General features: G+C 43.9%; 1 protein-coding gene across 2 annotated transcripts; it reads right to left on the bottom strand.

Annotated features, from left to right (window-relative positions):
• Positions 1-71: 71 nt before the first annotated feature.
• Positions 72-27472, bottom strand: LOC110532703 (limb region 1 homolog-like protein). Of its 2 annotated transcripts, XM_021616798.2 has the most exons (13): positions 27124-27472; positions 18639-18726; positions 10257-10290; positions 9786-9925; positions 8790-9014; positions 8573-8641; positions 8251-8315; positions 8080-8152; positions 7883-7969; positions 5870-6024; positions 4309-4540; positions 3844-4005; positions 72-2553 (listed from the first exon to the last, which is right to left on the bottom strand). In XM_021616798.2, exons 1-13 carry the CDS (start codon positions 27184-27186, stop codon positions 2468-2470), a joined length of 1479 nt encoding a protein of 492 aa, XP_021472473.2. In that variant the 5' UTR covers positions 27187-27472; the 3' UTR covers positions 72-2467. The 2 variants fall into 2 exon arrangements, with proteins under 2 accessions (XP_021472473.2, XP_021472474.2); XM_021616799.2 differs by lacking the exon at positions 18639-18726.

Below are 27472 nucleotides of genomic sequence, written 5' to 3'. Positions count from 1 at the left end.
AAAGGCAACACAAAACAAAAGACAAATCAAACATCCAACAAAAGAAAACAAGAAAGAAACATAAACAAAAATCAAGGAGAAACAATGATTTATTTTTCTTCCTTCCAAGAGGACATGAATAATATGCAAGGAAAACTGGAGGAAAAAGAGGATTAGGTGGGTGGTGGTGAAGGAGAGCGCGCTCGAGAGTCTCCTCTTGATTTGTGTGTGGGCTTGGGTTGTAGCGGCGTCAGGGACGGCCTCTGATGACAAACAGGGCAAAATACAACAGCTTTGTTCTGGACCTGATTAAAGCAAGGCGACTAAGGGTGGAGGGACAGAGGACAGACACGCACACGACACTCAGAAGACAGACACACTGGCACAGGATGGGCCGACACTCGCAATCACACAGCCCGGAACCGGGATGGGCTGGACAATGAGACCCGATGATTTATAGATGTACACTAGATCTAACTGCACTCTAAACAGTCTTATTACTCATACCAATCCAGATGACAGACTATGTATAGGAAAATGCAATGCATTTGTCCTTTTTCCTCCCTATTTATAATTATATATTTCAACAGCTACGGTCACATTCTCATTACTGTCGTTCTGCCCCTGAACAGGCAGTTAACCCACTGTTCCTAGGCCGTCATTGAAAATAAGAATTTGTTCTTAACTGACTTGCCTAGTTAAATAAAGGTAAAATAAAAAATATAAAAAAATTACGTTAGCGTTTTTAAACAATACGAAATAAAATAAATAAAATCAGCTCCCAGATTAAAGAGAGGTTCTGCAGTCTCACAGTAAAAAATGCCCTTGATTAACTAATAAAAAGAGTAGCACTTTAACATTATCACCCCTAAGTAACCAGCCCACTCAAACATTGTGCTCCCCAAAGAATATATTGAATTGATGGGTCCCAGATCTGTTTCTGCTCACTTGCCAAATTCTTCTGGAATCTTAATGCTGTTTAGCATGACAATGAGTGGCAAAGGAGTTGGCAAGATGGCACAAACAGATCTGGGACCAGGCTAGTGAAATGAGTCAACTTTAATGACAGACCATTGATCAAGGATAAAAGAACTTCAGGTAAACGTTCAGCAGGCTGCCAGGTGAGTTTGGTGAATTTGGAGACCCTGCCCCCTGCTGGTGATGAACGGAACAGAAATCATAAAGAATACTACCACAACTTAACATGCTGATACAGCAAAGGAGAACCATGACACAAATAAAAACAAAGCCACAGATCATTGACTATTCCAATATGAATTGAACAGAAAAAAACATCTGGAATTGGCAGTGGACAGTAACCAGTATTGCACTTAGGTCATTATTAACGTTAAAAACATTCACAGTAAGACTGGTCCAAGGCAGGACACCCAAAACTAGTGAGCGTCACTTTGCATTTAGGAAGCTCTCCTTTAGGGGGTTAAAAAAACATGAGAAAAAGTAAACAGAAATGCCATTATACGACCAATGACACAACCTCCTTAAAAAATAAAATCATCTGTATGTGTTAAGGTATCTTTTCATGTATCATTCACTTATTCCAAGTGGTGAGTTTAAAAACAAGTCATGGGTCGTGTTCATTAGGCACCACATGGAAGAAAAGAAAAAGACCGAAACGCAAACTTATTTTCTGTTGCAAAAAGTTTTCAAACGTAACCTAATGAACACAACCCTTTCCTGTCCCGTTCTCTTCCTCCACGATATGAAGGTCAAGGTATGTAGAATAGAGTGAGTAATCCCTCAACCCGCTTTTTAAAACATCCTCCTCTCATTAACAAACACAACACCATTACAGACAGACGTCTTAAAAAACATGGAAGTGGGATTCACAGGATGAGTGAGGCCCAAAAAGAGTGGTTTAACATGAGGGGGGAGGGGGAGGCGGCAGCGAGCGAGAGACGATTCAAACGCTGAACCCCAGAGCAGGAAAAGGAAATGTCAGTCAGTCACAATGTAATGTTCCAAAATAGCTTTGACACGTGTGTCCAAAGAGTAAAGTAAGTCAGTCCCAGCTCAACCTCTCAAACCCACAGAGTTTCTCACAAGGCATTAGGACATCCAGGATGCTCTGTATGATGTCACAATGTCAACAAGAACCCTGATACAGATTAGAGCCCTTTTTCAGTTCCAGAATCTTTCATTGGTTCCAGAACATCTCGTTTTTGGCTCAGATTACTGTGCACAATGATTCCAATATAACCCCAGTATTGTAGTCTGAGACGATTTAAACTGATTCCCCAGGTCAACTTGTATTAATTGGTGATTAGTCAGTGAGCAGCGCTCTACTGCACCATTGGACAAACTGCACTTCTACTCCTCCACTTCTGTCTTTTCATTCTGGTGATCCAGACACCGATAGGCTGGAGGACTGAAGACAAGGTGCCTTTTGTTCCAATGGGAATGCTCTTCAGGAAGCTTAGGTCCCGGTCGGGTGTTAGAGATGACAATTGATTGGTCAAGGGAATGTCAGTCACTGGATCTTTGACAGGCCATTGTCCAGGAGGAGCTTGAGGGGGATGGTGGTGCGGGACACGGTCAGAGGCAGTTTGTGGAGACCTGCGGAGACATAAAACACATACGGTTAAAAAGGTGTAACGACATGTTTACCGCCAACACACACAGAGATCACGAGCAAGAGAGAAAGACGGTGAGCAAAGGAAAGAGAGGGATAGAGTATGTGGGCAAGGAAGTTTGGGTGCTAAGAAAGTTTATCAATCACAAAACAGAACAAAAGCAGTTGGGGAGGTCGCGGGAAAGGAGAGATGACATCTGTTGTGAGTAAGGGGTGTGTGTGTGTAATATATATATATATATGGCTCTACACTGTTGTTTTTGTTGGGCTGGGGAGTGTGTATGTGTGTGTGGGGCTGGGGAGTGTGTATGTGTGTGTGGGGCTGGGGAGTGTATGTGTGTGTGGGGCTCGGGAGTGTGTATGTGTGTGTGGGGCTGGGGAGTGTGAGGGGCTGGGGAGTGTGAGGGGCTGGGGCGTGTGTATGTGTGTGTGGGGCTGGGGAGTGTGTATGTGTGTGTGGGGCTGGGGAGTGTGTATGTGTGTGTGGGGCTGGGGAGTGTGTATGTGTGTGTGGGGCTGGGGAGTGTGTATGTGTGTGTGGGGCTGGGGAGTGTGTATGTGTGTGTGGGGCTGGGGAGTGTGTATGTGTGTGTGGGGCTGGGGAGTGTGAGGGGCTGGGGAGTGTGAGGGGCTGGGGCGTGTGTATGTGTGTGAGGGGCTGGGGCGTGTGTATGTGTGTGAGGGGCTGGGGAGTGTGTATGTGTGTGAGGGGCTGGGGAGTGTGTATGTGTGTGAGGGGCTGGGGAGTGGGCCAGCGGCTAGACCTACAGGCCCCTACGGGAATCCTACTCCCCTCTCACTTTCCTGAGAGAATTGTATAGGCCTTTATCTGATATTTAATTGTATCTGAGGAAAGGAGAGCAGCCCATTGGGAAACATGGCCAGGCACAGAGTTGGGAGGGAACACCTTGCTAGCGTGCTCACAGTTCAGTCACTCTGAAAACACACTGACCATCGGCAGCTAGCCCAGCCCTTCTACTGCATAATGAAAGTAACACAATATGACCAATCAAATCCATATTCAATAGCTGATGAGGGGATTCGGCTGCAGCCAAGATAGGTGGACAAATCATGTACGGTTGTATTTGGAGTGGAACATCCCTTTAAATGGAAAGATGTAAAGTTATATGAAAGCGTTATTATTTTAAAAACTAAACAAAGAGCCAACATATAGAACAATCAGGAAACAGGTCCAGAGACATATCTTCCTGTCAAGCACTGTTTCATGTATATAGGGGCTTTAGAAATACATTAGGATTGATTGATGTAAGTACCAAAGGCACGTATGAGTTCTCTCTGCACAGTCCAGGTGAGAGTGTTGATGAGGCAAGCAGAGGTCAGGCCAGCGAACAAAATGTTGTACAGGAACACTATGTGGAAGTTCCCCAGCCAGTTATACCTCCCAAAGTCTCCCAGCAGGTCAAACCGTGTGATGCCTGAAGAACAGATAGAATGTGGTTAGGTTCAACGCTCTGTAACTGCTTTACTGCTCATCATGGATGGATAAAGTTCAGATCTTCAGACTGGTGTGGGTGTATTTGTGAAGCGCAGTACTTGAACATGGCCAAGGTCACACAGCGTTCATAGTGATTGACTGCATAGACACGCCCTCTTCTGGTCAGAAATGATAATGCAACCAGAAGCTCTGTCTAATTACAGTAGGCAATGCGTCACTTTTTGTTCAACCATATGAGACAAGAATACAGAAACTCAACCAGGGGAAAGAGGAGAGCCCTTACCCAGAGTACGAGAGAAGACTGGCAGTGCTGAGCTGAGGACCAGAAGAGAGACACAGTTCCCAATGATCTGTGTGAGGTTGGTGTCCTGAGTGTGGGGCAGCAGGAAGGTGAAGAGAGGAGAGCTGTAGAAGCCCACCACAGACGACACCATCAGGTACATGATGAGGACCACCTGCACCGCTGCTCCCAGAGAACCAAACATGGAGAAGGAAGTTGTCCCCAGACGAGGGTCCTATCACGCAGAGGAAACACATGGTTAATGCCAATTGGTTGTAAAATGTTCCCTCCATCCCTCCTCCGCATGTTCCTTGTATTTGTGTCGTCTTAAATCAATATAACATAATGGTCTTCAGTAACTTCATATAGAATAGAACAGGCTATTCAGGAGCAACAGTGGCAATATACAATTAGAATTCAACATACACTACATGATCAAAAGTATGTGGAGAACTGCTTGTTGAACATCTCTTTCCAAAATCATGGGCATTAATATGGAATTGGTCCTCCCTATACCAGTCTCCACTCTTCTGGGAAAGCTTTCCACTAGATGTTGGAACATTGGAAGCAAGTCCCTGCAGCATTCAGCCACAATAGCATTAGTGAGGTTGGGCGATTAGACCTGGCTCGCAGTCGGCATTCCAATTCATCCCAAATATGTTCGATGGGGTTGAGGTCAGGGTTCTGTTTAGGCCAGTGAAGTTCTTCCACACCGATCTCAACAAACCATTTCTGTTGCCACAAAGTTGGAAGCACAGAATCGTCTAGAATGTCATTGTATGCTGTAGCGTTAAGATTTCCCTTCACTGGAACTAAGGGGCCAAGCCCGAACCATGAAAAACATTCCCAGAACATTATTCCTCCTCCACCAAACATTACAGTTGGCACTAGCATTCTTCTGGCATCCGCCAAACCCAGATTCAACCCTCGGACTGCCAAATGTTGAAGCACGATTCATGTATGCGGCTGCTCGGCCATGGAAACCCATTTCGTGAAGCTCTGGAAGTTCTTGTGCCGACGTTGCTTCCAGAGGCAGTTTGGAACTTGGTAGTGAGTGTTGCAACCGAGGACAGAATTTTTACGCACTTCAGCACTTGGCGGTCCCGTTCAATGAGCTTGTGTGGTTTACCACTTCGTGGCTGACCGTTGTTGCTACTAGATGTTTCCACTTCACAATAACAGCACTTACAGTTGACCGGGGTAGATCTAGCAGGGGAGAAATTTGACAAACTGACTTACTGGAAAGGTGGCATCCTATGACAGTGCCACGTTGAAAGTCACTGGGCTCTTCAGTAAGGCCATTCTACTGCCATTGTTTGTCTATGGAAGTTGCATGGCTGTGTACTTGATTTTATACAGCAGTCAGCAACTAATTTGAAGGACTCACTCATACGTATGAAAAAATATATATATAATTAAATCAAGATAGTTTTCAGCCATATCGCCCAGCCCTACAAGAAGACTAACAGCACGTGGTCTAGAATTGATGCTATAAAAGCCAATAATCCATACAAAGCCCCTACCAGCTCACACATCCCCGTATTCCCCTTGGTAGAGTCCTCACCCCCATTCCTCTGGGCATGGCCGTCTCGTCGAACAGGAGCTCCAGAACGTGGAAACATACCATCAACACACACACCACCGTTAGAGCTAGGAGCAGGAGCATGGCCAGAGGGTAGAACAGGTTACGCTGCCATGGTGATGCTCTCCTCCGCATCTCTGGGGGTGGGGGGGGGAGAAAGAGCGAGAGACCGAGACGGAGAGAGACAGAGAGACGGGGACAGGGACAGCGAGAGACAGAGAGACGGGGACAGGGACAGCGAGAGACCGAGACGGGGACAGGGACAGAGAGAGAGGCAGGGACAGAGAGAGAGAGAGGCAGGGACAGAGAGAGAGAGAGGCAGGGACAGAGAGAGAGAAAGAGAGGCAGGGACAGAGAGAGAGAAAGAGAGGCAGGGACAGAGAGAGAGAGAGAGAGGCAGGGACAGAGAGCGAGAGAGAGAGAGAGGCAGGGACAGAGAGCGAGAGAGAGAGAGGCAGGGACAGAGAGCGAGAGAGAGAGAGGCAGGGACAGAGAGCGAGAGAGAGAGAGGCAGGGACAGAGAGCGAGAGAGAGAGAGGCGGGGACAGAGAGCGAGAGAGAGAGACGGGGACAGAGAGCGAGACGGGGACAGAGAGCGAGACGGGGACAGAGAGAGAGAGACGGGGACAGAGAGAGAGAGACGGGGACAGAGAGAGAGAGACGGGGACAGAGAGAGAGAGACGGGGACAGAGAGAGAGAGACGGGGACAGAGAGAGAGAGACGGGGACAGAGAGAGAGAGACGGGGACAGAGAGAGAGAGACGGGGACAGAGAGAGAGAGACGGGGACAGAGAGAGAGAGACGGGGACAGAGAGAGAGAGACGGGGACAGAGAGAGAGAGACGGGGACAGAGAGAGAGAGACGGGGACAGAGAGAGAGACGGGGACAGAGAGAGAGAGACGGGGACAGAGAGAGAGAGACGGGGACAGAGAGAGAGAGACGGGGACAGAGAGAGAGAGACGGGGACAGAGAGAGAGAGACGGGGACAGAGAGAGAGAGACGGGGACAGAGAGAGACAGAGAGAGAGACAGAGAGAGAGACAGAGAGAGAGACAGAGAGAGAGACAGAGAGAGAGACAGAGACAGAGAGAGAGAGAGACAGGGACAGAGAGAGAGACAGGGACAGAGAGAGAGACAGGGACAGAGAGAGAGGCAGAGACAGAGAGAGAGGCAGAGAGAGAGAGAGGGACAGAGAGAGAGACAGAGGCAGACAGAGAGAGAGGCAGAGAGAGAGGCAGACAGAGAGAGAGGCAGAGAGAGAGGCAGAGAGAGAGGCAGAGAGAGAGGCAGAGAGAGAGGCAGAGAGAGAGGCAGAGAGAGAGGCAGAGAGAGAGGCAGAGACAGAGGCAGAGACAGAGGCAGAGACAGAGAGAGAGACAGAGAGAGAGAGGCAGAGGCAGACACAGAGAGAGAGACAGAGGCAGACAGAGAGAGAGAGGCAGACAGAGAGAGAGACAGAGAGAGAGGCAGAGACAGAGAGAGAGACAGAGAGAGAGACAGAGAGAGAGGCAGAGACAGAGGCAGAGACAGAGAGAGAGACAGAGAGAGAGACAGAGAAACAGAGGCAGACAGAGAGAGAGGCAGACAGAGAGAGACAGAGAACGAGGCAGAGACAGAGGCAGACAGAAAGGCAGAGAGGCAGACAGAGAGGCAGACAGAGAGAGAGACAGAGAGAGAGGCAGAGAGAGAGGCAGAGAGAGAGGCAGAGAGAGAGGCAGAGAGAGAGGCAGAGAGAGAGGCAGACAGAGAGACAGAGGCGAGCTGAGAACCATTGTGTACAATGCGGTCTGTTGCCCGGTGAGCAGTGTTGCTATTCCTGGACTTTTTATAATGCCTGAATGAAATCAATGTTGTACTTTTATAATAATAATCTTCCAATGAATGCTATCCAACCCTAGTATCCCCACAGTGATCCCTGTATGCTGCAGCCCTAAATCAGTCAATACCTACAGAAGGTAATAAAACACAGTAGTATTATATACACATCTTGGTCTTACGGAGGGCGATGCGTTTGGCCTGGACGCCGAGGAACTGCATCCTCAAAGGCTCCACGTTTACGCTGATTCTGCATGACGTGCTACCGCCTACAAGGAACAGAGCAAGGTCAACACCACCTCCTCTAGGATGAGTCATAATAGCATGGTGTATTGTGAGCATCCTGTCTGTGTACTCTAGCACACGGTAGTCAACTCACTGTTGAGTTTCCTGGAGAGAGAAGCCTCCTCGAACGCAGCACAGTTCATCTCCACCTCCACATTCTCCAACAGCTGAAGAAACACAGGGGATGGATGTCATCAAGTTATAACAATGGTATGGTGTTGTTATTGTCTGTATATAGGGGTATAGTATGTGGATTGTCACTCACCCCTGGTTTGACCAGTAGGCTCCCAGTGACACTGAACATGCGGGACAGCCCGAAGGGAGTGCACACTGCAGGGAGACAGGAAGTGGTAGGGTGGCAGATAGTCTAGCGGTTAAGAGCGTTGGGCCAGTAACTGAACAGTCGCTGGTTCGTATCCCAGAGCCAACTAAGTAAAACAATCTGTCGATGTGCCCTTGAGCAAGGCACTTATCCACCGTGACTTACAGGAGCGATTAGGGTTAAGCGTGTCTGCTAAATTACTCAAATGTAATACAAAAAAATATCTGACCAAGACCAACTGATCACAAGTTAGTCAGCTACTTACACAGGAGCAGGAGCACTCCAAACAGAGAGATGGCAGAGTAGAGGTAGGGCAGGTAACACTCCCACACGTCTGAGATGGGATATCAAAAGGTCACCAGAGAAAGGATTTTAATATACGGTTCTCAAAAATAAAGGACTCCAATTCAATTCTTCAAAATACCCATTGCGAACAGTAGCAAAATGGCTTATATGAATAGCAAAGTCAAAGATCAACTGACCGTAGAGGCTCTCCCTGGCCGTGTTGTTCAGCAGGGCAACACCCACCCACACCATGCCCAGCACCAGCAGGGTGAGCAGCAGCAACACCACCGCCGTCTCATACACCCGCGCCATCACCCCCTTCTTACAGCCCACGAAGCCCTCCGACTCAGTGAAGAAGTAGGCGAAGGGCATGAGGAAGACCAGGGACAGGTTGGAGAACAGGAACACTAGGTTCCATAAGCCTGATGGAGAGAAAGAGAAGAGATATGGTCAAAACATGACAGATTAGAACGTTATGAAACACCAGCAAATAGATAGAACAATCTATTAGCAAATCTTATCTACAGGTCCTAAGTTTGACTGTTAACAGTATCACAGTCCGCCACAAGGAGGCGCAGCCTGGCTGGGTAGGGTAAAACTATTGGGGGGCATACAGTCAAGTCCACTAACATCTGTAGGGATCCATGGCAATAAGCTACAGGGTTCAGTGACGTAGAGTTGGAGTTGACACTGCTCCTTGTTATTCACACCAACAACTAACATATGGGGCCCACTTCTGCTGGTTGTTTAATTACTGTAAAAGGATAACATGACTCACCTTTTCCAAACACCACACTATATTTGCCATTAAACCAAAGGCAACAGTTGTGGCTGCTTTGTGTGATGTATTGTTGTCTCTACCTTCTTGCCCTTTGTGCTGTTGTCTGTGCCCAATAATGTTTATACCATGTTTTGTGCTGCTACCATGTTGCTACCATGATGTGTTGTCATGTGTTGCTGCCTTAGGTCTCCCTTTATGTAGTGTTGTGTTGTCTCTTGTCGTGATGTGTTTTTTCTTATTTAACAATTTCCAACGTCAAGCACGGTTCATATTGATTTCAAGCTCACTGACTATCGATACTTTAATTTAAATATGGTTTAAAACAGAAGGCTATAGAAGTACAGATTGAGTGCGTTGTTGTGGTGTAGACATGAAATGCTGTGTTGGTTGTAGTATAGACAAGGTACAGTACCGTGGATGAGTGAGCCATTGAGCCACTGCATGTAGTAGCTGTGAGGGAAGGTGAGCAGCACCTCATTGGACAGGATGGAGATGGGGAGGAGCAGCACAGCACACACCGCCACAGAGAGGGTGAATGTACACAGCCACAGCCTGGAGGGGGAGAGAGTTTGTGACAGTGTAGAAATTCATTTTCATGGAAATGGACAAAGCATTTTGGAGTGTGTGTTTCCTGTAGCTTCTCTGTGAGAAGGGAAGGGGACAGTATAGTGCCAACTGGTATGACAAAGGGTAGGAAGGACATTAACAGTTACACCGGGCAGACTGATAAAACTACAGCCAAGTGGTGGTGTCATTCCAGTTGGTCACATTGACTCAGATACTAGGTCAAATGCTCTGCTCACACTGACACAGTGAGTGACTGAGTCAACGTGCTGCAGACTGCTACCAAGTCAGTTTGTTCAGCCTTACGCTCTTTACTTACGCAATTTTGTTGACGGTCGCATCTTCAATGTCATCTGAAAAATGGCGAAAAACATATGAGTGAGTAATTCACATTTATACCAACATGCTAGTAAGGCAACCTAGTACTGACTAAAGGAACATGAGCATCTTGGCAACTGAAAAAAACCTTGAAAACAGACGGCTCCAAACCAAACAACTAGACAGATAAGAGAAGTGAAATGGTAGGAATGTTGATGGAGCCTGGAGGTAGAGGAGAGGAAGAAGTGAGGAGAGGAAGAGGTAAAGGAGAGGTAGAGGCGAGGAAGAGGTAAAGGAGAGGTAGAGGCGAGGAAGAGGTAAAGGAGAGGTAGAGGCGAGGAAGAGGTAAAGGAGAGGTAGAGGCGAGGAAGAGGTAAAGGAGAGGTAGAGGCGAGGAAGAGGTAAAGGAGAGGTAGAGGCGAGGAAGAGGTAAAGGAGAGGTAGAGGCGAGGAAGAGGTAAAGGAGAGGTAGAGGCGAGGAAGAGGTAAAGGAGAGGTAGAGGCGAGGAAGAGGTAAAGGAGAGGTAGAGGCGAGGAAGAGGTAAAGAGAGGTAGAGGCATGGACGAGGTAAAGAGAGGTAGAGGCGAGGAAGAGGTAAAGAGAGGTAGAGGCGAGGAAGAGGTAAAGAGAGGTAGAGGCGAGGAAGAGGTAAAGAGAGGTAGAGGCGAGGAAGAGGTAAAGAGAGGTAGAGGCATGGACGAGGTAAAGAGAGGTAGAGGCGAGGAAGAGGTAAAGAGAGGTAGAGGCGAGGAAGAGGTAAAGAGAGGTAGAGGCGAGGAAGAGGTAAAGAGAGGTAGAGGCGAGGAAGAGGTAAAGAGAGGTAGAGGCATGGACGAGGTAAAGAGAGGTAGAGGCGAGGACGAGGTGAAGAGAGGTAGAGGCGAGGAAGAGGTAAAGAGAGGTAGAGGCGAGGAAGAGGTAAAGAGAGGTAGAGGCGAGGAAGAGGTAAAGAGAGGTAGAGGCGAGGAAGAGGTAAAGGAGAGGTAGAGGCGAGGAAGAGGTAAAGAGAGGTAGAGGCGAGGAAGAGGTAAAGAGAGGTAGAGGCGAGGAAGAGGTAAAGGAGAGGTAGAGGCGAGGAAGAGGTAAAGGAGAGGTAGAGGCGAGGAAGAGGTAAAGGAGAGGTAGAGGCGAGGAAGAGGTAAAGGAGAGGTAGAAGCGAGGAAGAGGTAAAGAGAGGTAGAGGCGAGGAAGAGGTAAAGGAGAGGTAGAGGCGAGGAAGAGGTAAAGGAGAGGTAGAGGCGAGGAAGAGGTAAAGGAGAGGTAGAGGCGAGGAAGAGGTAAAGGAGAGGTAGAGGCGAGGAAGAGGTAAAGGAGAGGTAGAGGCGAGGAAGAGGTAAAGAGAGGTAGAGGCGAGGAAGAGGTAAAGAGAGGTAGAGGCGAGGAAGAGGTAAAGAGAGGTAGAGGCGAGGAAGAGGTAAAGAGAGGTAGAGGCGAGGAAGAGGTAAAGGAGAGGAAGATTCTAAAAACAGAGCAATAAAATGGAAAGACACTGTTGAAAACGGATGGAGGGGAAATAAGGAGTTGGCCTCAACAACAGAGATATGCAGAATACACCGTGTTCAAGAGGTCCAAAGAACAAACATCTCTGGTATGCCTGTATGACTCAAGAAGAGGAACAGGAGAGTTTGGAAAAACACAGTCTGAGTGTAAGACAAACCAGTTAGTAGCATCCCAATTGATTCAGACCATCAACACTATTCAACTAAAGCTGTGAGGCACAAACGTTCTGCTGGTGGTGTTGACTGACTGCTGAGGACATTCATTGCATTCAAAAACACTGTATTGCTAATGCAGAGCAGGTTCAGCGGTCCACCTTTCCAAAACCCAATAAGCACACTGGCTGAGTAGGCTGTGGGCTGGCCCACTACCAAACCTCTGCCAGAAGGATACAGATACAGGCCAGACGTAGGAGGTGCTACAGCTGTTTTCTATAACCACACCTTATTGGAGTGATTACATAAAGCCACATAACCAATTGCATTTGCACATCCACACGTTGTGTTCACTTGAGAGCAACATAACACACATTCAATTAGAAAATGGTCATACTTGGAAAGGACAGGGTACGTGTTTATCTTAAAAGGAACATTCCTCCCACCCCTCACCCAGCTGACCCACAAGCCTGAGGCGTTTCCATAACAACCTCCTGCAGCAGTGTAGGGCCCTGTGTGTTCTAGCCAAGGTCCCCAGCTATAGGCCCAGATAGATAGCTGCTACCCCTCCACATGTACAGGTTGGTGGGGAAACACACATTCAATTAGTGATGGGGGATCTATACAGTTACATGTTGAGATATTACTTATTTTACTCCAGTTTCGTGATATGCAATTGGTAGTTACAGTCTGGTCCCATCGCTGCAACTCCCATGCGAACTCAAGAGAGGCGAAGTCAAGAGCCATGCGTCCTCCGAAACACGTCCCCGCCAAGCCACACTGCTCACTTAAACCAGAAGTTAGCCTCACCAATGTGTCGGAGGAAACACCGTACACCTGGCGACCCGGTCAGCGTGCAGTGCTAGAGTAACACGTCTATCACTGCATGCAATGCGGTGCCTTAGACTGCGCCACCACTCAGGAGGCGCAGAGATATTAGTTTTGACAATGTATCTTATTATTTTGACAATATCACAATATTATTTTTGTGCTAGTTGGCTGTACCAAAACGTCAGTATTTTTTGTTCATAGCTTGTGTTCTCCATCTTTTTAATATAGGGAGACAACTTGTTTTGTCAAACAAATATTTACTGGAACATTGATCTGGCCTTACTGCCAGTTGCCCATAGAAATGCATTGAATAACAGACATTTTGGGGGAACTATGTGGAAGTTTGTTTTTAAGTGTCTGTCCTATATCTGAGAGATATAAGAAAGATCAGGAAACTACTTATAAAATACATACTACACATATTTAATCCTCCCTTTGGGGGGGGGGGGGGGGGGGGGGGGGGGGTAAACAACTTATAATATATTTAATATATAACATATTTAATCCTCCCTTTGGGGGGGGGGGGGGGTAAACAACTTATAATATATTTAATATATAACATATTTAATCCTCCCTTTGGGGGGGGGGGTAAACAACTTATAATATATTTAATATATAACATATTTAATCCTCCCTTTGGGGGGGGGGGGGGGGGGGGGGTAAACAACTTATAATATATTTAATATATAACATATTTAATCCTCCCTTTGGGGGGGGGGGTAAACAACTTATAATATATTTAATATATAACATATTTAATCCTCCCTTTGGGGGGGGGGGGGGGGGGTAAACAACTTATAATATATTTAATATATAACATATTTAATCCTCCCTTTGGGGGGGGGGGGGGGTAAACAACTTATAATATATTTAATATATAACATATTTAATCCTCCCTTTGGGGGGGGGGGGTAAACAACTTATAATATATTTAATATATAACATATTTAATCCTCCCTTTGGGGGGGGGGGGGGTAAACAACTTATAATATATTTAATATATAACATATTTAATCCTCCCTTTGGGGGGGGGGGGGGGGTAAACAACTTATAATATATTTAATATATAACATATTTAATCCTCCCTTTGGGGGGGGGGGGGGTAAACAACTTATAATATATTTAATATATAACATATTTAATCCTCCCTTTGGGGGGGGGGGGGGGGGGGGGGGGGGGGGGGTAAACAACTTATAATATATTTAATATATAACATATTTAATCCTCCCTTTGGGGGGGGGGGGGGGGGGGGTAAACAACTTATAATATATTTAATATATAACATATTTAATCCTCCCTTTGGGGGGGGGGGGGGGGGGGGTAAACAACTTATAATATATTTAATATATAACATATTTAATCCTCCCTTTGGGGGGGGGGGGGGGGGGGGGGGTAAACAACTTATAATATATTTAATATATAACATATTTAATCCTCCCTTTGGGGGGGGGGGGGGGGGGTAAACAACTTATAATATATTTAATATATAACATATTTAATCCTCCCTTTGGGGGGGGGGGGGGGGGGGGGGGGGGGGGGGGTAAACAACTTATAATATATTTAATATATAACATATTTAATCCTCCCTTTGGGGGGGGGGGGGGTAAACAACTTATAATATATTTAATATATAACATATTTAATCCTCCCTTTGGGGGGGGGGGGGGTAAACAACTTATAATATATTTAATATATAACATATTTAATCCTCCCTTTGGGGGGGGGGGGGGGGGGGGGGGGGTAAACAACTTATAATATATTTAATATATAACATATTTAATCCTCCCTTTGGGGGGGGGGGGGGGGGGGGGGTAAACAACTTATAATATATTTAATATATAACATATTTAATCCTCCCTTTGGGGGGGGGGGGGGGTAAACAACTTATAATATATTTAATATATAACATATTTAATCCTCCCTTTGGGGGGGGGGGGGGGTAAACAACTTATAATATATTTAATATATAACATATTTAATCCTCCCTTTGGGGGGGGGGGGGGGGGGGGGGGGTAAACAACTTATAATATATTTAATATATAACATATTTAATCCTCCCTTTGGGGGGGGGGGGGGGGGGGTAAACAACTTATAATATATTTAATATATAACATATTTAATCCTCCCTTTGGGGGGGGGGGGGGGGTAAACAATTTATAATATATTTAATATATAACATATTTAATCCTCCCTTTGGGGGGGGGGGGGGGGGGGGGGGGGGGTAAACAACTTATAATATATTTAATATATAACATATTTAATCCTCCCTTTGGGGGGGGGGGGGGTAAACAACTTATAATATATTTAATATATAACATATTTAATCCTCCCTTTGGGGGGGGGGGGGGGGGTAAACAACTTATAATATATTTAATATATAACATATTTAATCCTCCCTTTGGGGGGGGGGGGGGGGGGGGGGTAAACAGCTTATAATATATTTAATATATAACATATTTAATCCTCCCTTTGGGGGGGGGGGGGGGTAAACAACTTATAATATATTTAATATATAACATATTTAATCCTCCCTTTGGGGGGGGGTAAACAGCTTATAATATATTTAATATATAACATATTTAATCCTCCCTTTGGGGGGGGGTAAACAGCTTATAATATATTTAATATATAACATATTTAATCCTCCCTTTGGGGGGGGGGGGGGGGGGGGGGTAAACAACTTATAATATATTTAATATATAACATATTTAATCCTCCCTTTGGGGGGGGGGGGGGTAAACAACTTATAATATATTTAATATATAACATATTTAATCCTCCCTTTGGGGGGGGGGGGGGGGGGTAAACAACTTATAATATATTTAATATATAACATATTTAATCCTCCCTTTGGGGGGGGGGGGGGGGTAAACAACTTATAATATATTTAATATATAACATATTTAATCCTCCCTTTGGGGGGGGGGGGGGGGGGGTAAACAACTTATAATATATTTAATATATAACATATTTAATCCTCCCTTTGGGGGGGGGGGGGGGGGGGGGGTAAACAACTTATAATATATTTCATATATAACATATTTAATCCTCCCTTTGGGGGGGGGGGGGGGGGGGGTAAACAGCTTATAATATATTTAATATATAACATATTTAATCCTCCCTTTGGGGGGGGGTAAACAGCTTATAATATATTTAATATATAACATATTTAATCCTCCCTTTGGGGGGGGGGGGGGGGGGGGTAAACAACTTATAATATATTTAATATATAACATATTTAATCCTCCCTTTGGGGGGGGGGGGGGGGGTAAACAACTTATAATATATTTAATATATAACATATTTAATCCTCCCTTTGGGGGGGGGGGGGGTAAACAACTTATAATATATTTAATATATAACATATTTAATCCTCCCTTTGGGGGGGGGGGGGGGGTAAACAACTTATAATATATTTAATATATAACATATTTAATCCTCCCTTTGGGGGGGGGGGGGGGGGGTAAACAACTTATAATATATTTAATATATAACATATTTAATCCTCCCTTTGGGGGGGGGGGGGGGGGGGGTAAACAACTTATAATATATTTAATATATAACATATTTAATCCTCCCTTTGGGGGGGGGGGGGGGGGGGTAAACAACTTATAATATATTTAATATATAACATATTTAATCCTCCCTTTGGGGGGGGGGGGGGGGTAAACAACTTATAATATATTTAATATATAACATATTTAATCCTCCCTTTGGGGGGGGGGGGGGGGGGGGTAAACAACTTATAATATATTTAATATATAACATATTTAATCCTCCCTTTGGGGGGGGGGAGGGGTAAACAACTTATAATATATTTAATATATAACATATTTAATCCTCCCTTTGGGGGGGGGGGGGGGGTAAACAACTTATAATATATTTAATATATAACATATTTAATCCTCCCTTTGGGGGGGGGGGGGGGGGGGGTAAACAACTTATAATATATTTAATATATAACATATTTAATCCTCCCTTTGGGGGGGGGGGGGGGGGTAAACAACTTATAATATATTTAATATATAACATATTTAATCCTCCCTTTGGGGGGGGGGGGGGGGGTAAACAACTTATAATATATTTAATATATAACATATTTAATCCTCCCTTTGGGGGGGGGGGGGGGGGGTAAACAACTTATAATATATTTAATATATAACATATTTAATCCTCCCTTTGGGGGGGGGGGGGGGGGGTAAACAACTTATAATATATTTAATATATAACATATTTAATCCTCCCTTTGGGGGGGGGGGGGGGGGGGGGGGTAAACAACTTATAATATATTTAATATATAACATATTTAATCCTCCCTTTGGGGGGGGGGGGGGGGGGTAAACAACTTATAATATATTTAATATATAACATATTTAATCCTCCCTTTGGGGGGGGGGGGGGGGTAAACAACTTATAATATATTTAATATATAACATATTTAATCCTCCCTTTGGGGGGGGGGGGGGGGTAAACAACTTATAATATATTTAATATATAACATATTTAATCCTCCCTTTGGGGGGGGGGGGGGGGTAAACAACTTATAATATATTTAATATATAACATATTTAATCCTCCCTTTGGGGGGGGGGGGGGGGGGGGTAAACAACTTATAATATATTTAATATATAACATATTTAATCCTCCCTTTGGGGGGGGGGGGGGGTAAACAACTTATAATATATTTAATATATAACATATTTAATCCTCCCTTTGGGGGGGGGGGGGGGGGGGTAAACAACTTATAATATATTTAATATATAACATATTTAATCCTCCCTTTGGGGGGGGGGGTAAACAACTTATAATATATTTAATATATAACATATTTAATCCTCCCTTTGGGGGGGGGGGGGGGTAAACAACTTATAATATATTTAATATATAACATATTTAATCCTCCCTTTGGGGGGGGGGGGGGGGGGGTAAACAACTTATAATATATTTAATATATAACATATTTAATCCTCCCTTTGGGGGGGGGGGGGGGGGTAAACAACTTATAATATATTTAATATATAACATATTTAATCCTCCCTTTGGGCGGGGGGGGGGGGGGGGGGTAAACAACTTATAATATATTTAATATATAACATATTTAATCCTCCCTTTGGGGGGGGGGGGTAAACAACTTATAATATATTTAATATATAACATATTTAATCCTCCCTTTGGGGGGGGGGGGGGGGGGTAAACAACTTATAATATATTTAATATATAACATATTTAATCCTCCCTTTGGGGGGGGGGGGGGGGGGTAAACAACTTATAATATATTTAATATATAACATATTTAATCCTCCCTTTGGGGGGGGGGGGGGGGGGGGTAAACAACTTATAATATATTTAATATATAACATATTTAATCCTCCCTTTGGGGGGGGGGGGGGGGGGGTAAACAACTTATAATATATTTAATATATAACATATTTAATCCTCCCTTTGGGGGGGGGGGGGGGGTAAACAACTTATAATATATTTAATATATAACATATTTAATCCTCCCTTTGGGGGGGGGGGGGGGTAAACAACTTATAATATATTTAATATATAACATATTTAATCCTTTTTTCCATCTAATTTGTCTTTTGACCAATTACATCAGATATTTTTCAGAGCTAGTCTGATTGGTCAGAAGATCAATTCCAATAATCAGAATTTGACTGCTTGTGTAAAATACAGTCTAAGAGGTCTGAACGATAGGTTTCTGCTGTGCACACAAGGGAAGGTGTGGTCGCCATAAACATAACACTACAAGAACATTCCAAAAAGCAAATGTCATCTAGAGGTTTTTCAACAGCTTCCATTTCCTCTAACGGACTGTTAGTTTAGTTTGATGGATGTGTTGAACATAATTCCTCAGGTCATTTCAGCCAGGAAAGCAGACTTTCATACTCACCAGTGGTGATATAGTCTGCATTCTTCTTGAAATGGGTGAGGATGAGGTAGGACAGTATGTAGAGGCAGGTGAAGAGGAGAACACAGATCTTGTCAGAGGAAATAAACAAAAGATTAGGCTAATACAGATCATTGCATATTACCAGGATTTTACTTGAAAGACATCTTTTGTTTTCTTGGAAAATATGCAGCTCAACTCAATAATCCCAACCTCAGTCTAGGAGCCAATCCCCATTATTTTCATCTCTACTTTGTACATTCTTCCACTGCAAATCAACCAGTCCAGTGTTTTACTTGCTATATTGTATTTACTTTGCCACCATGGCCTTTATTTGCCTTATCTCACCTGCTCACATTGTATATAGACTTGTTTCTACTGTATTATTGACTGTGTGTTTGTTTTACTCCATGTGTAACTCTATGTTGTTGTATGTGTCGAACTGCTTGGCTTTATCTTGGCCAGGTCGCAATTGTAAATGAGAACTTGTTCTCAACTTGCCTACCTGGTTAAATAAAGGTGAAATAAATCAATTCTAAAAAAAAAGTCTAAATAAATATCAGGTAAATGTTGAGATAATATCTTCAGATCAGCACATACAACAGATCAAGTCACCTAGGTCGTTTGGTTTAAACTCAGACTCTCTCTCTGACAGTTGATTATCATCTTTATTTACATTGGAGTCATTTAGCAGGTCTACGCTCTTATCCAAAGTGTATACTTTTCCATACTGGCCCCCAGTGGGAATCGAACCCACAACCCTGGCATTACAAGCGCCATGCTCTACCAACTGATCCACACAGGACCCTGTTATGGTGGTCATCATCACTAGGAGCTGTACTCATGGCTGACATGAATTGCTGTGAAAGTGATTATCGAAGAAGCTTGACAAGGTTGGGGGTCCTTGAGAGTGCAGACATACTTTAGGACTGTACCCAGGTTATTATAGTAAACTGAAAATAAAATTACAACTAAATGAAAAAAATATTTAGTAAACTGAAATACAAACTATTATCTTTGACTCCAAAACTAACTAAAATCCATCACAAATTATGTTAAGTGTCTTTATTCTAAATTTAGGACAAAAATCAAATGGGGTTTTCAAGCTTTTTTTCGAATGGGATTTTCATGCTTCTGACAGGTCACATGGAGATTACCGTTAAATGATCAAGTGAGACTCAGCAAGATGATATTTCCACCAGCAGCACAGCAGATATTGACATGAGCGCCATGCAATGACATCCCAGAACGTATACAAACACATGCATGGCTCCTAGCCTCCCAAGCATAGGTTACTTCGTCCCCTAAAAATAAATATAAAAACGGAAGTAGTATATTTTTTTTTAGCAAACTTTAAAAACATTTTTTAAAAATAGTCAATCTGATCTAAAAAACTTAAGATTTCTATTTGAAATTCAGTTTAACTAATAAGAATAACCAAAGAGAATCACAACAGTAATAACACTGGAATTTAGAGAACAGCTGGCTGGACAGGATAACAGGAGGATAGACAGGATAACAGGAGGATAGACAGGATAACAGGAGGATAGACAGGATAACAGGAGGATAGACAGGATAACAGGAGGATAGACAGGATAACAGGAGGATAGACAGGATAACAGGAGGATAGACAGGATAACAGGAGGATAGACAGGATAACAGGAGGATAGACAGGATAACAGGAGGATAGACAGGATAACAGGAGGATAGACAAGATAACAGGAGGATAGACAAGATAACAGGAGGATAGACAAGATAACAGCTGTCTGGACAGGATAACAGGGGGCTAGAAGGGATACAGCTGGCTGGACAGGCTGACTGGGGGCTAGATAACAGAGGAGGATAGACAGGATATAGCTGGCTGGACAGGCTGACTGGGGGCTAGATAACAGAGGAGGATAGTCTGGTTGTTCTCCTTTCTGACTGGCACAGTTGTGTAACTAGCTATCTAGTCAAGATGTGTGGGTTGGACTCAGGAAGCCTCACCCAGTCAATGTTTTGAAGTAAACCGTTTCAGGTCACAATAAGCTAGGATTTGTTTCTTCCATCACAATGCATTACTATCCACTGTCAACGGTGCGGTGGGTTTTGAAATGACCCAGCCTGTATAGTGACATGGCGACAGAGACATACAAGACAAGGCCACTAGGCCAAGAGAAACAGATGGAGTCTGCAGATTAGATATACCAGTTTAGCCAGATGAAGAGAGCGGGAGAAACGGGGTGAGAGTGGGGGACTGGGATCAGGTTAGGACAGGAAGGAAAAGCGTGCAACTAGACAGACCTTAAACCCCTATTTGGGTCAATATACAGCCAGCCTCAATGAATCTAGGGATATTGTCTTCTGTAAGAGAACGGACTCCTTGACCAACTGAACATTGATTAATCCCATTTAATCGGATACAGTCTAATAGCTGTCTGCCGGCCTGGTCGTCTGGGGTAAAAATCTGAGAATGTGCCTCTTGAAACTAAATCAGTGGTCAACTGTTCACAACTATACTCACAGAGCTTCAACTCTAAAATCACAGGATGTGGTGAGAGATTAATACGTTTCACCATAGGTGTTGGAGGAAATGCTGAGTTAACTGGAACTATTCAGAGAGACAACCAAGGACACACAAAAAACACAACATGTAAGGCCTAGACAAACATCCTCTCCCCAGCCCAGAGGAAGAGAGGCGATGGTGGCAGGATTCAGGAGTTCACCCTGAGGTGACATTAACTGCAGAGAACAATAGTTGAGAAAGAAAGTTACCTCATCCTGAGAGAGTGGCAGAAATGTGACAAAATGACTACCACTGCCTGGAAAAATACTGTTTCCTGTAGATTGAATAATGCTTACCCAAGCACATCTTGTCCTTGTGAACTAAATAAAATGGAACCTTTGACAGTCAATCCACTGAAATATGATAGCATTCCTCTTATTCAATTGTAGGCCTATTTGTTCAATACATATGATCACGTTTCTAGGGCATTATTTCAGTGCAGTAGAAGGTCAACAACTTCTTGTTCTATTCTTCACTGTAGAATAACATTTAAGGAGAGGAAAACGCATCTGCACACGCACCCAACTCATGTCAATGCCTAGACACTACATTACTCTGACATACAAAGTACATTTAACAACGGAAGATGAGGACATATGGTACAGTGACAAAGTGGGATTCCTCCTCCTCCAATCCATGGGTGGGACAGCTGATCTCCCTGACCCTCTTTATACGATGGCAGCAATGAGATTTGGGGAAAACCAGTGGTTGTATCACCCATATTAACAACTGGGCCCTAACCACAGTGAAGTTCCTAAAATCTCTGCCATTGCAGGATTGTTTCTCATTGAGGCAGTGAGAATAGATCCAACACTATAGCCTGGTTGGGCTGATGTCCCCAACAGTGACAATTTAGCACTTGGACAATAGATTCCAGCTAACAGGACAGGTATCTGAGACTGTCTACAGTGTTTTGTTTTCCCAACTGAATGCAACACAAAACAATGCCTTCTCTACAGACATGACTGGTGACAATCATTCCCATTCACCGTTCCTTACATAACGCATACGCCAAGTAGCCTATGGTTTTGTAGGTTTGTTGAGAAAATCTTACCAATCGTGACGTATAGCTAGCCTGGTACCGCAAAATGTCAAATGCTTGTCGCAACAAAACAATGACGCTACAAATGCTCAGCATCAAAATTAGCCAACAAACTGTGGAGGAAATCTTTCAATGTGCTGTGTTCGCAATAAGCCTGCTATATCCCACAAAGAGAAAGTACCGGTAGGTAGGAGGGGGATCACAAGGGTGTGAAAGACCTAGCCAACAAACAGAGAGAGGGACAGACCGAGAGACGAGTCAGCAGTTGTAGGTGAAAAACACATGAGTTCTACCTGGAGGAAGGCAACTTTTTGTCCAGGCAGTTCTAAACAAGGAGCTGGGCTTAGAAGGGGTTTTAATTGCCGGAGGCTGTGCTTCTGTCCAGGCAGTTCTAAACAAGGAGCTGGGCTTAGAAGGGGTTTTAACGGCCGGAGGCTGGGCTTTCTGTCCAGGCAGTCCTAAACAAGGAGCTGGGCTTAAAAGGGGTTTTAACGGCCGGAGGCTGGGCTTCTGTGGTGGAAGGTGGTGGGGGAAAGTTGGGCAAACTTAAAATGAATAAACCCTTTCATGCATGGTGTTCTACTGCTCACTTCCTGCCCCAACATGAACCTGATTGTTTAGAATAGGCCGAGGAGCTAGAGTTTAGAGTGTGTCTAACAGCCAGGGTCTCTGCCTGCCTGAGCTTTTGTTGATGGCACTGCCCAGTTGGCCAGGCATTTGAGAACAAGGAGCTGGAGTTTCAAGAGGGTTTCATTTGGGTTTTAATGGCCAAATGATGGGCTTTTGTGTTGAAGGCGGTGCAGAAAGCGGGCGCAACATTGTACAGGTGGAGGCAGCAGCAGAGTAAAAACCCATTCTGTACAGATGGAGACCGCGGCAGAGTAAAAACCCATTCTGTACAGATGGAGACAGCGGCAGAGTAAAAACCCATTCTGTACAGATGGAGACAGCGGCAGAGTAAAAACCCATTCTGTACAGATGGAGACAGCGGCAGAGTAAAAACCCATTCTGTACAGATGGAGACAGCGGCAGAGTAAAAACCCATTCTGTACAGATGGAGACAGCGGCAGAGTAAAAACCCATTCTGTACAGATGGAGACAGCGGCAGAGTAAAAACCCATTCTGTACAGATGGAGACAGTGGCAGAGTAAAAACCCATTCTGTACAGATGGAGACAGCGGCAGAATAAAAACCCATTCTGTACAGATGGAGACAGCGGCAGAGTAAAAACCCATTCTGTACAGATGGAGACAGCGGCAGAGTAAAAACCCATTCTGTACAGATGGAGACAGCGGCAGAGTAAAAACCCATTCTGTACAGATGGAGACAGCGGCAGAATAAAAACCCATTCTGTACAGATGGAGACAGTGGCAGAATAAAAACCCATTCTGTACAGATGGAGACAGTGGCAGAATAAAAACCCATTCTGTACAGATGGAGACAGTGGCAGAATAAAAACCCATTCTGTACAGATGGAGACAGTGGCAGAATAAAAACCCATTCTGTACAGATGGAGACAGTGGCAGAATAAAAACCCATTCTGTACAGATGGAGACAGTGGCAGAATAAAAACCCATTCTGTACAGATGGAGACAGCGGCAGAGTAAAAACCCATTCTGTACAGATGGAGACAGCGGCAGAGTAAAAACCCATTCTGTACAGATGGAGACAGCGGCAGAATAAAAACCCATTCTGTACAGATGGAGACAGTGGCAGAGTAAAAAGAAAAGCTGCAGCTACCTCGCTTTCAAAGCAGCTTTCATGCCAACACATTGAGGAGTTTGTACAATGCTAGGTTTACAAGTGGAACAAGAGGATAGATCTAATTGATGCGCAACAGCCAAAAACAAATCAACAAATGGTATGGAACATGAAAAGTCTGCATGTCCTTATAATAATAGTCCAAATATTTCCCATTACCGAGAGGAAGTTGAATAACAGATCAATACTGATGTGCGACAGAACATCTTCTGGTCTCTGATACACTTTGGAAGGATGACGTCACAAGATTACTGAAACGTTAACTACCAAGTCATTTTCAAAGGTAGCAAAATGAGAGGGGCTTGTATCAGGGTCAATGATGATAAGCTAAGGCTAAAGCCCCTTTAATGACCAGAGGTCAAATTATTACGCCGTGTGTGAGAGAGAACAAACAGTGAAGAAATAAGCTTAGGATTGTATGGTAGGTAAAAGGTTAAGCAAGGCCCAGGGTACTTGAGAAGAATTAGGCCTAGGTGAAAGGGACAATGTCAAGATACGCTTTGGGCATTGAAGCATATTTTTAGTATTAATCCTACTGGGCGATTCCACACCAGCGTAGCCCGAAAGTGTTTTTGGCATCTCAGATGGGGGGGCAGGGGCGTTTCACATTTGTATCAAACATATTTTTGTTATGAGAATTTTAAGGACCCATAAGACCATATGAGCCGTGAAGCATACATGATACACACCTCATCTTTGTATAATTCTACCCATTATAGTCTGCTGTAACATTTGGAGTATGTCTAGATTAGAGGTTGACCGATTCATTGGAATGGCCGATTAATTAGGGCCGATTTCAAGTTCTCATAACAATCGGTAATCAGCATTTTTGGACACCGATCATGGCCGATTACATTGCACTCCACGAGGAGACTGCGTGGCAGGCTGACTACCTGTTATGCGAGTGCAGCAAGGAGCCAAAGTAATGTGCTAGCTAGCATTAAACTTATCTTATAAAAAACAATCAATCTTAACATAATCACTAGTTAACTACACATGGTTGATGATATTACTAGTTTATCTAGTTTGTCCTGCGTTGCATATAATCAATGCGGTGCCTGTTAATTTATCATTGAATCACAGCCTACTTCGCCAGATGGGTGATTTAACAAGCGCATTTGTGAAAAAAAGCACTATCGTTGCACCAATGTGTACCCAACCATAAACATCAATGCCTTTCTTAAAATCAATACACAATAATATATTTTTAAACCAGCATATTTAGTTAATATGCCTGCTAACATGAATTGATTTTAACTAGGGAAATTGTGTCACTTCTCTTGCGTTCTGTGCAAGCAGAGTCAGGGTATATGCAGCAGTTTGGGCCGCCTGGCTCGTTGCGAACTGTGTGAAGACCATTTCTTCCTAACAAAGACCGTAATTTGCCAGAATTGTACATAATTATGACATAACATTGAAGGTTGTGCAATGTAACAGCAATATTTAGACTTAGGGATGCCACCGGTTAGATAAAATATGGAACGGTTCCGTATTTCACCGAAAGAATAAACGTTTTGTTATCAAAATGATAGTTTCCGGATTTGACCATATTAATGACCTAAGGCTCATATTTCTGTGTTTATTATATTATAATTAAGTCTATGATTTGATAGAGCAGTCTGACAGAGGTGGTAGGCAGCAGCAGGCTCGTAAGCATCCATTAAACTTTCCTGCATTTGCCAGCAGCTCTTCGCTGTGCTTCAAGCATTGCGCTGTTTATGACTTCAAGCCTATCAACTCCCGAGATTAGGCTGGCAATACTAAAGTACCTATTAGAACATCCAATAGTCAAAGGTATTTGAAATACAAATGGTATAGAGAGAAATAGATCTATAATAACTACAACCTAAAACTTCTTACCTGGGAATATTGAAGACTCATGTTAAAAGGAACCACCAGCTTTCACATGTTCTGAGCAAGGAACTTACACGTTAGCTTTTTTACATGGCACATATTTAACTTTTACTTTCCTCTCCAACACTTTGTTTTTGCATTATTTAAACCAAATTGAACAGGTTTCATTATTTATTTGAGACTAAATTGAAGTTAAAAGTTCAAATAAGTGTTCATTCAGTATTGTTGTAATTGTCATGATTACAAATATATGCATATAAAAAAAAAAAAAATTAAATGGGCCGATTAATCGGTATCGGCTTTTTTTGGTCCGCCAATAATCAGTATCGGCGTTGAAAAATCATAATCAGTCGACCTCTAGTCTAGATACTGAAATACAATTTCACATCATGAGGGTCTTGGCATTCTGCAACGTTGTCGTCATTTCTGACTCACAGAACAAACCTACAAAATGCAAGATTAGATGTGGTCTTTAAAGTACAGTGCTGTTATCTTTTTGGCTCATGGAACAAGGCGTGCTCTGCTGTAGCTAGGTCTACATGAGAACTGCTGTGCGTTGCGGGGTTAAGGGTCGTCTCGATGTGCCCTGTTGAAGCAATAGTAATCAGGTCTGAAGTTCAGCAGGAGCTGTTCTGTGCCATCCATACAGTGTTGTATTCAGTAAGGAGAAAACGTTTTAAAACTGAGTGAAAGCGGTACCACCAAAACTTGTCCAAATAGAATGCAGATATACATTTAATGTTGCGAAACGTTTTGCTACAGTGTGCCCTACTGAACACAACCCAGCGTAACATCCCATAAAGAAGTCAATGTGGTGGAACCAGGTGGCAACAGTTCAGGTAAAATCATTACATATAGCCAGCCATTCATTAAAGTACATGTTTTATATACTGAATGGAATCTATACAACTATAAGTTATACATGGCTCTCATTACACACAACCATGATAGTCTACAGCCAAGGCTTTACAAGAAGAAACATACAGAAATGCATATGGATGGAGGCCCAAGGTGGAAGAAAAGGCTCCTTGGGTTACCCTTCTGTGTCTCAGCCACATTAATGACCAGCCACACACACACACCCCCCTGTAAAAGGGATTCCCTTGTAATAAGTTATAGGCTACAGTAACCACCGAGCTTCAGTAGAGGAAGAAACGATATCACTATCAGTATGCAAACTTTTATGAACATAATACAGCCACTTCCCGAAATGCACCACGGATTAATATCTCGCTGAAATGATTTATGTTTTGAGGTTTATAAACAAAGAGCATTAGCGTACTTACAAAAGTCTCTCGCACTTTGTTGTGGAAAAGTTGCTCTCTAACCGACACGTCGTCTACTTCCATCCTACGAAACCATGACGCAGGGGTTAAAATATGATAAAACGTGGCTAAAAGCGCTGGGACGGGATGGTAGTACAGTAAAACAACAAAGCATCTCTCGCTGGTTAGAACAGTGTGGCAAGCGAACTACATTTGTCCTAAACTTCTCAAACTAACGACAAAGCTACGGTCGCGCACCCTGTTTCGTTTAAACTCCATATACACGCAACCGTCCTCCGTGCGCGTTACACATAGGGGGTGGCGACTGGGCGGGCGATCCGGGAGAATGGGTGGTGGTTAGATGTACCGC

The sequence above is a fragment of the Oncorhynchus mykiss genome, chromosome 9, assembly GCF_013265735.2.
Source record: "Oncorhynchus mykiss isolate Arlee chromosome 9, USDA_OmykA_1.1, whole genome shotgun sequence".
Classification (NCBI taxonomy): Eukaryota; Metazoa; Chordata; class Actinopteri; order Salmoniformes; family Salmonidae; genus Oncorhynchus; species Oncorhynchus mykiss.
The sequence above is the reverse complement of the archived record's forward strand: the minus strand, read 5'-3'. Positions and strand labels throughout refer to the sequence as shown.

Bases quoted from the DNA above. Each gene is read 5' to 3' on its own strand.
- LOC110532703 (XM_021616798.2), bottom strand. From the start codon at position 27,186: ATGGAAGTAGACGACGTGTCGGTTAGAGAGCAACTTTTCCACAACAAA. The intron at 8,153-8,250 runs GTGAGTGACAAT...GTGTTTCTTCAG, and splicing joins GCCTACTGGTCAAACCAGGG to CTGTTGGAGAATGTGGAGGT. The intron at 4,006-4,308 runs GTAAGGGCTCTC...TCTGTTCTTCAG, and splicing joins AGTCTTCTCTCGTACTCTGG to GCATCACACGGTTTGACCTG.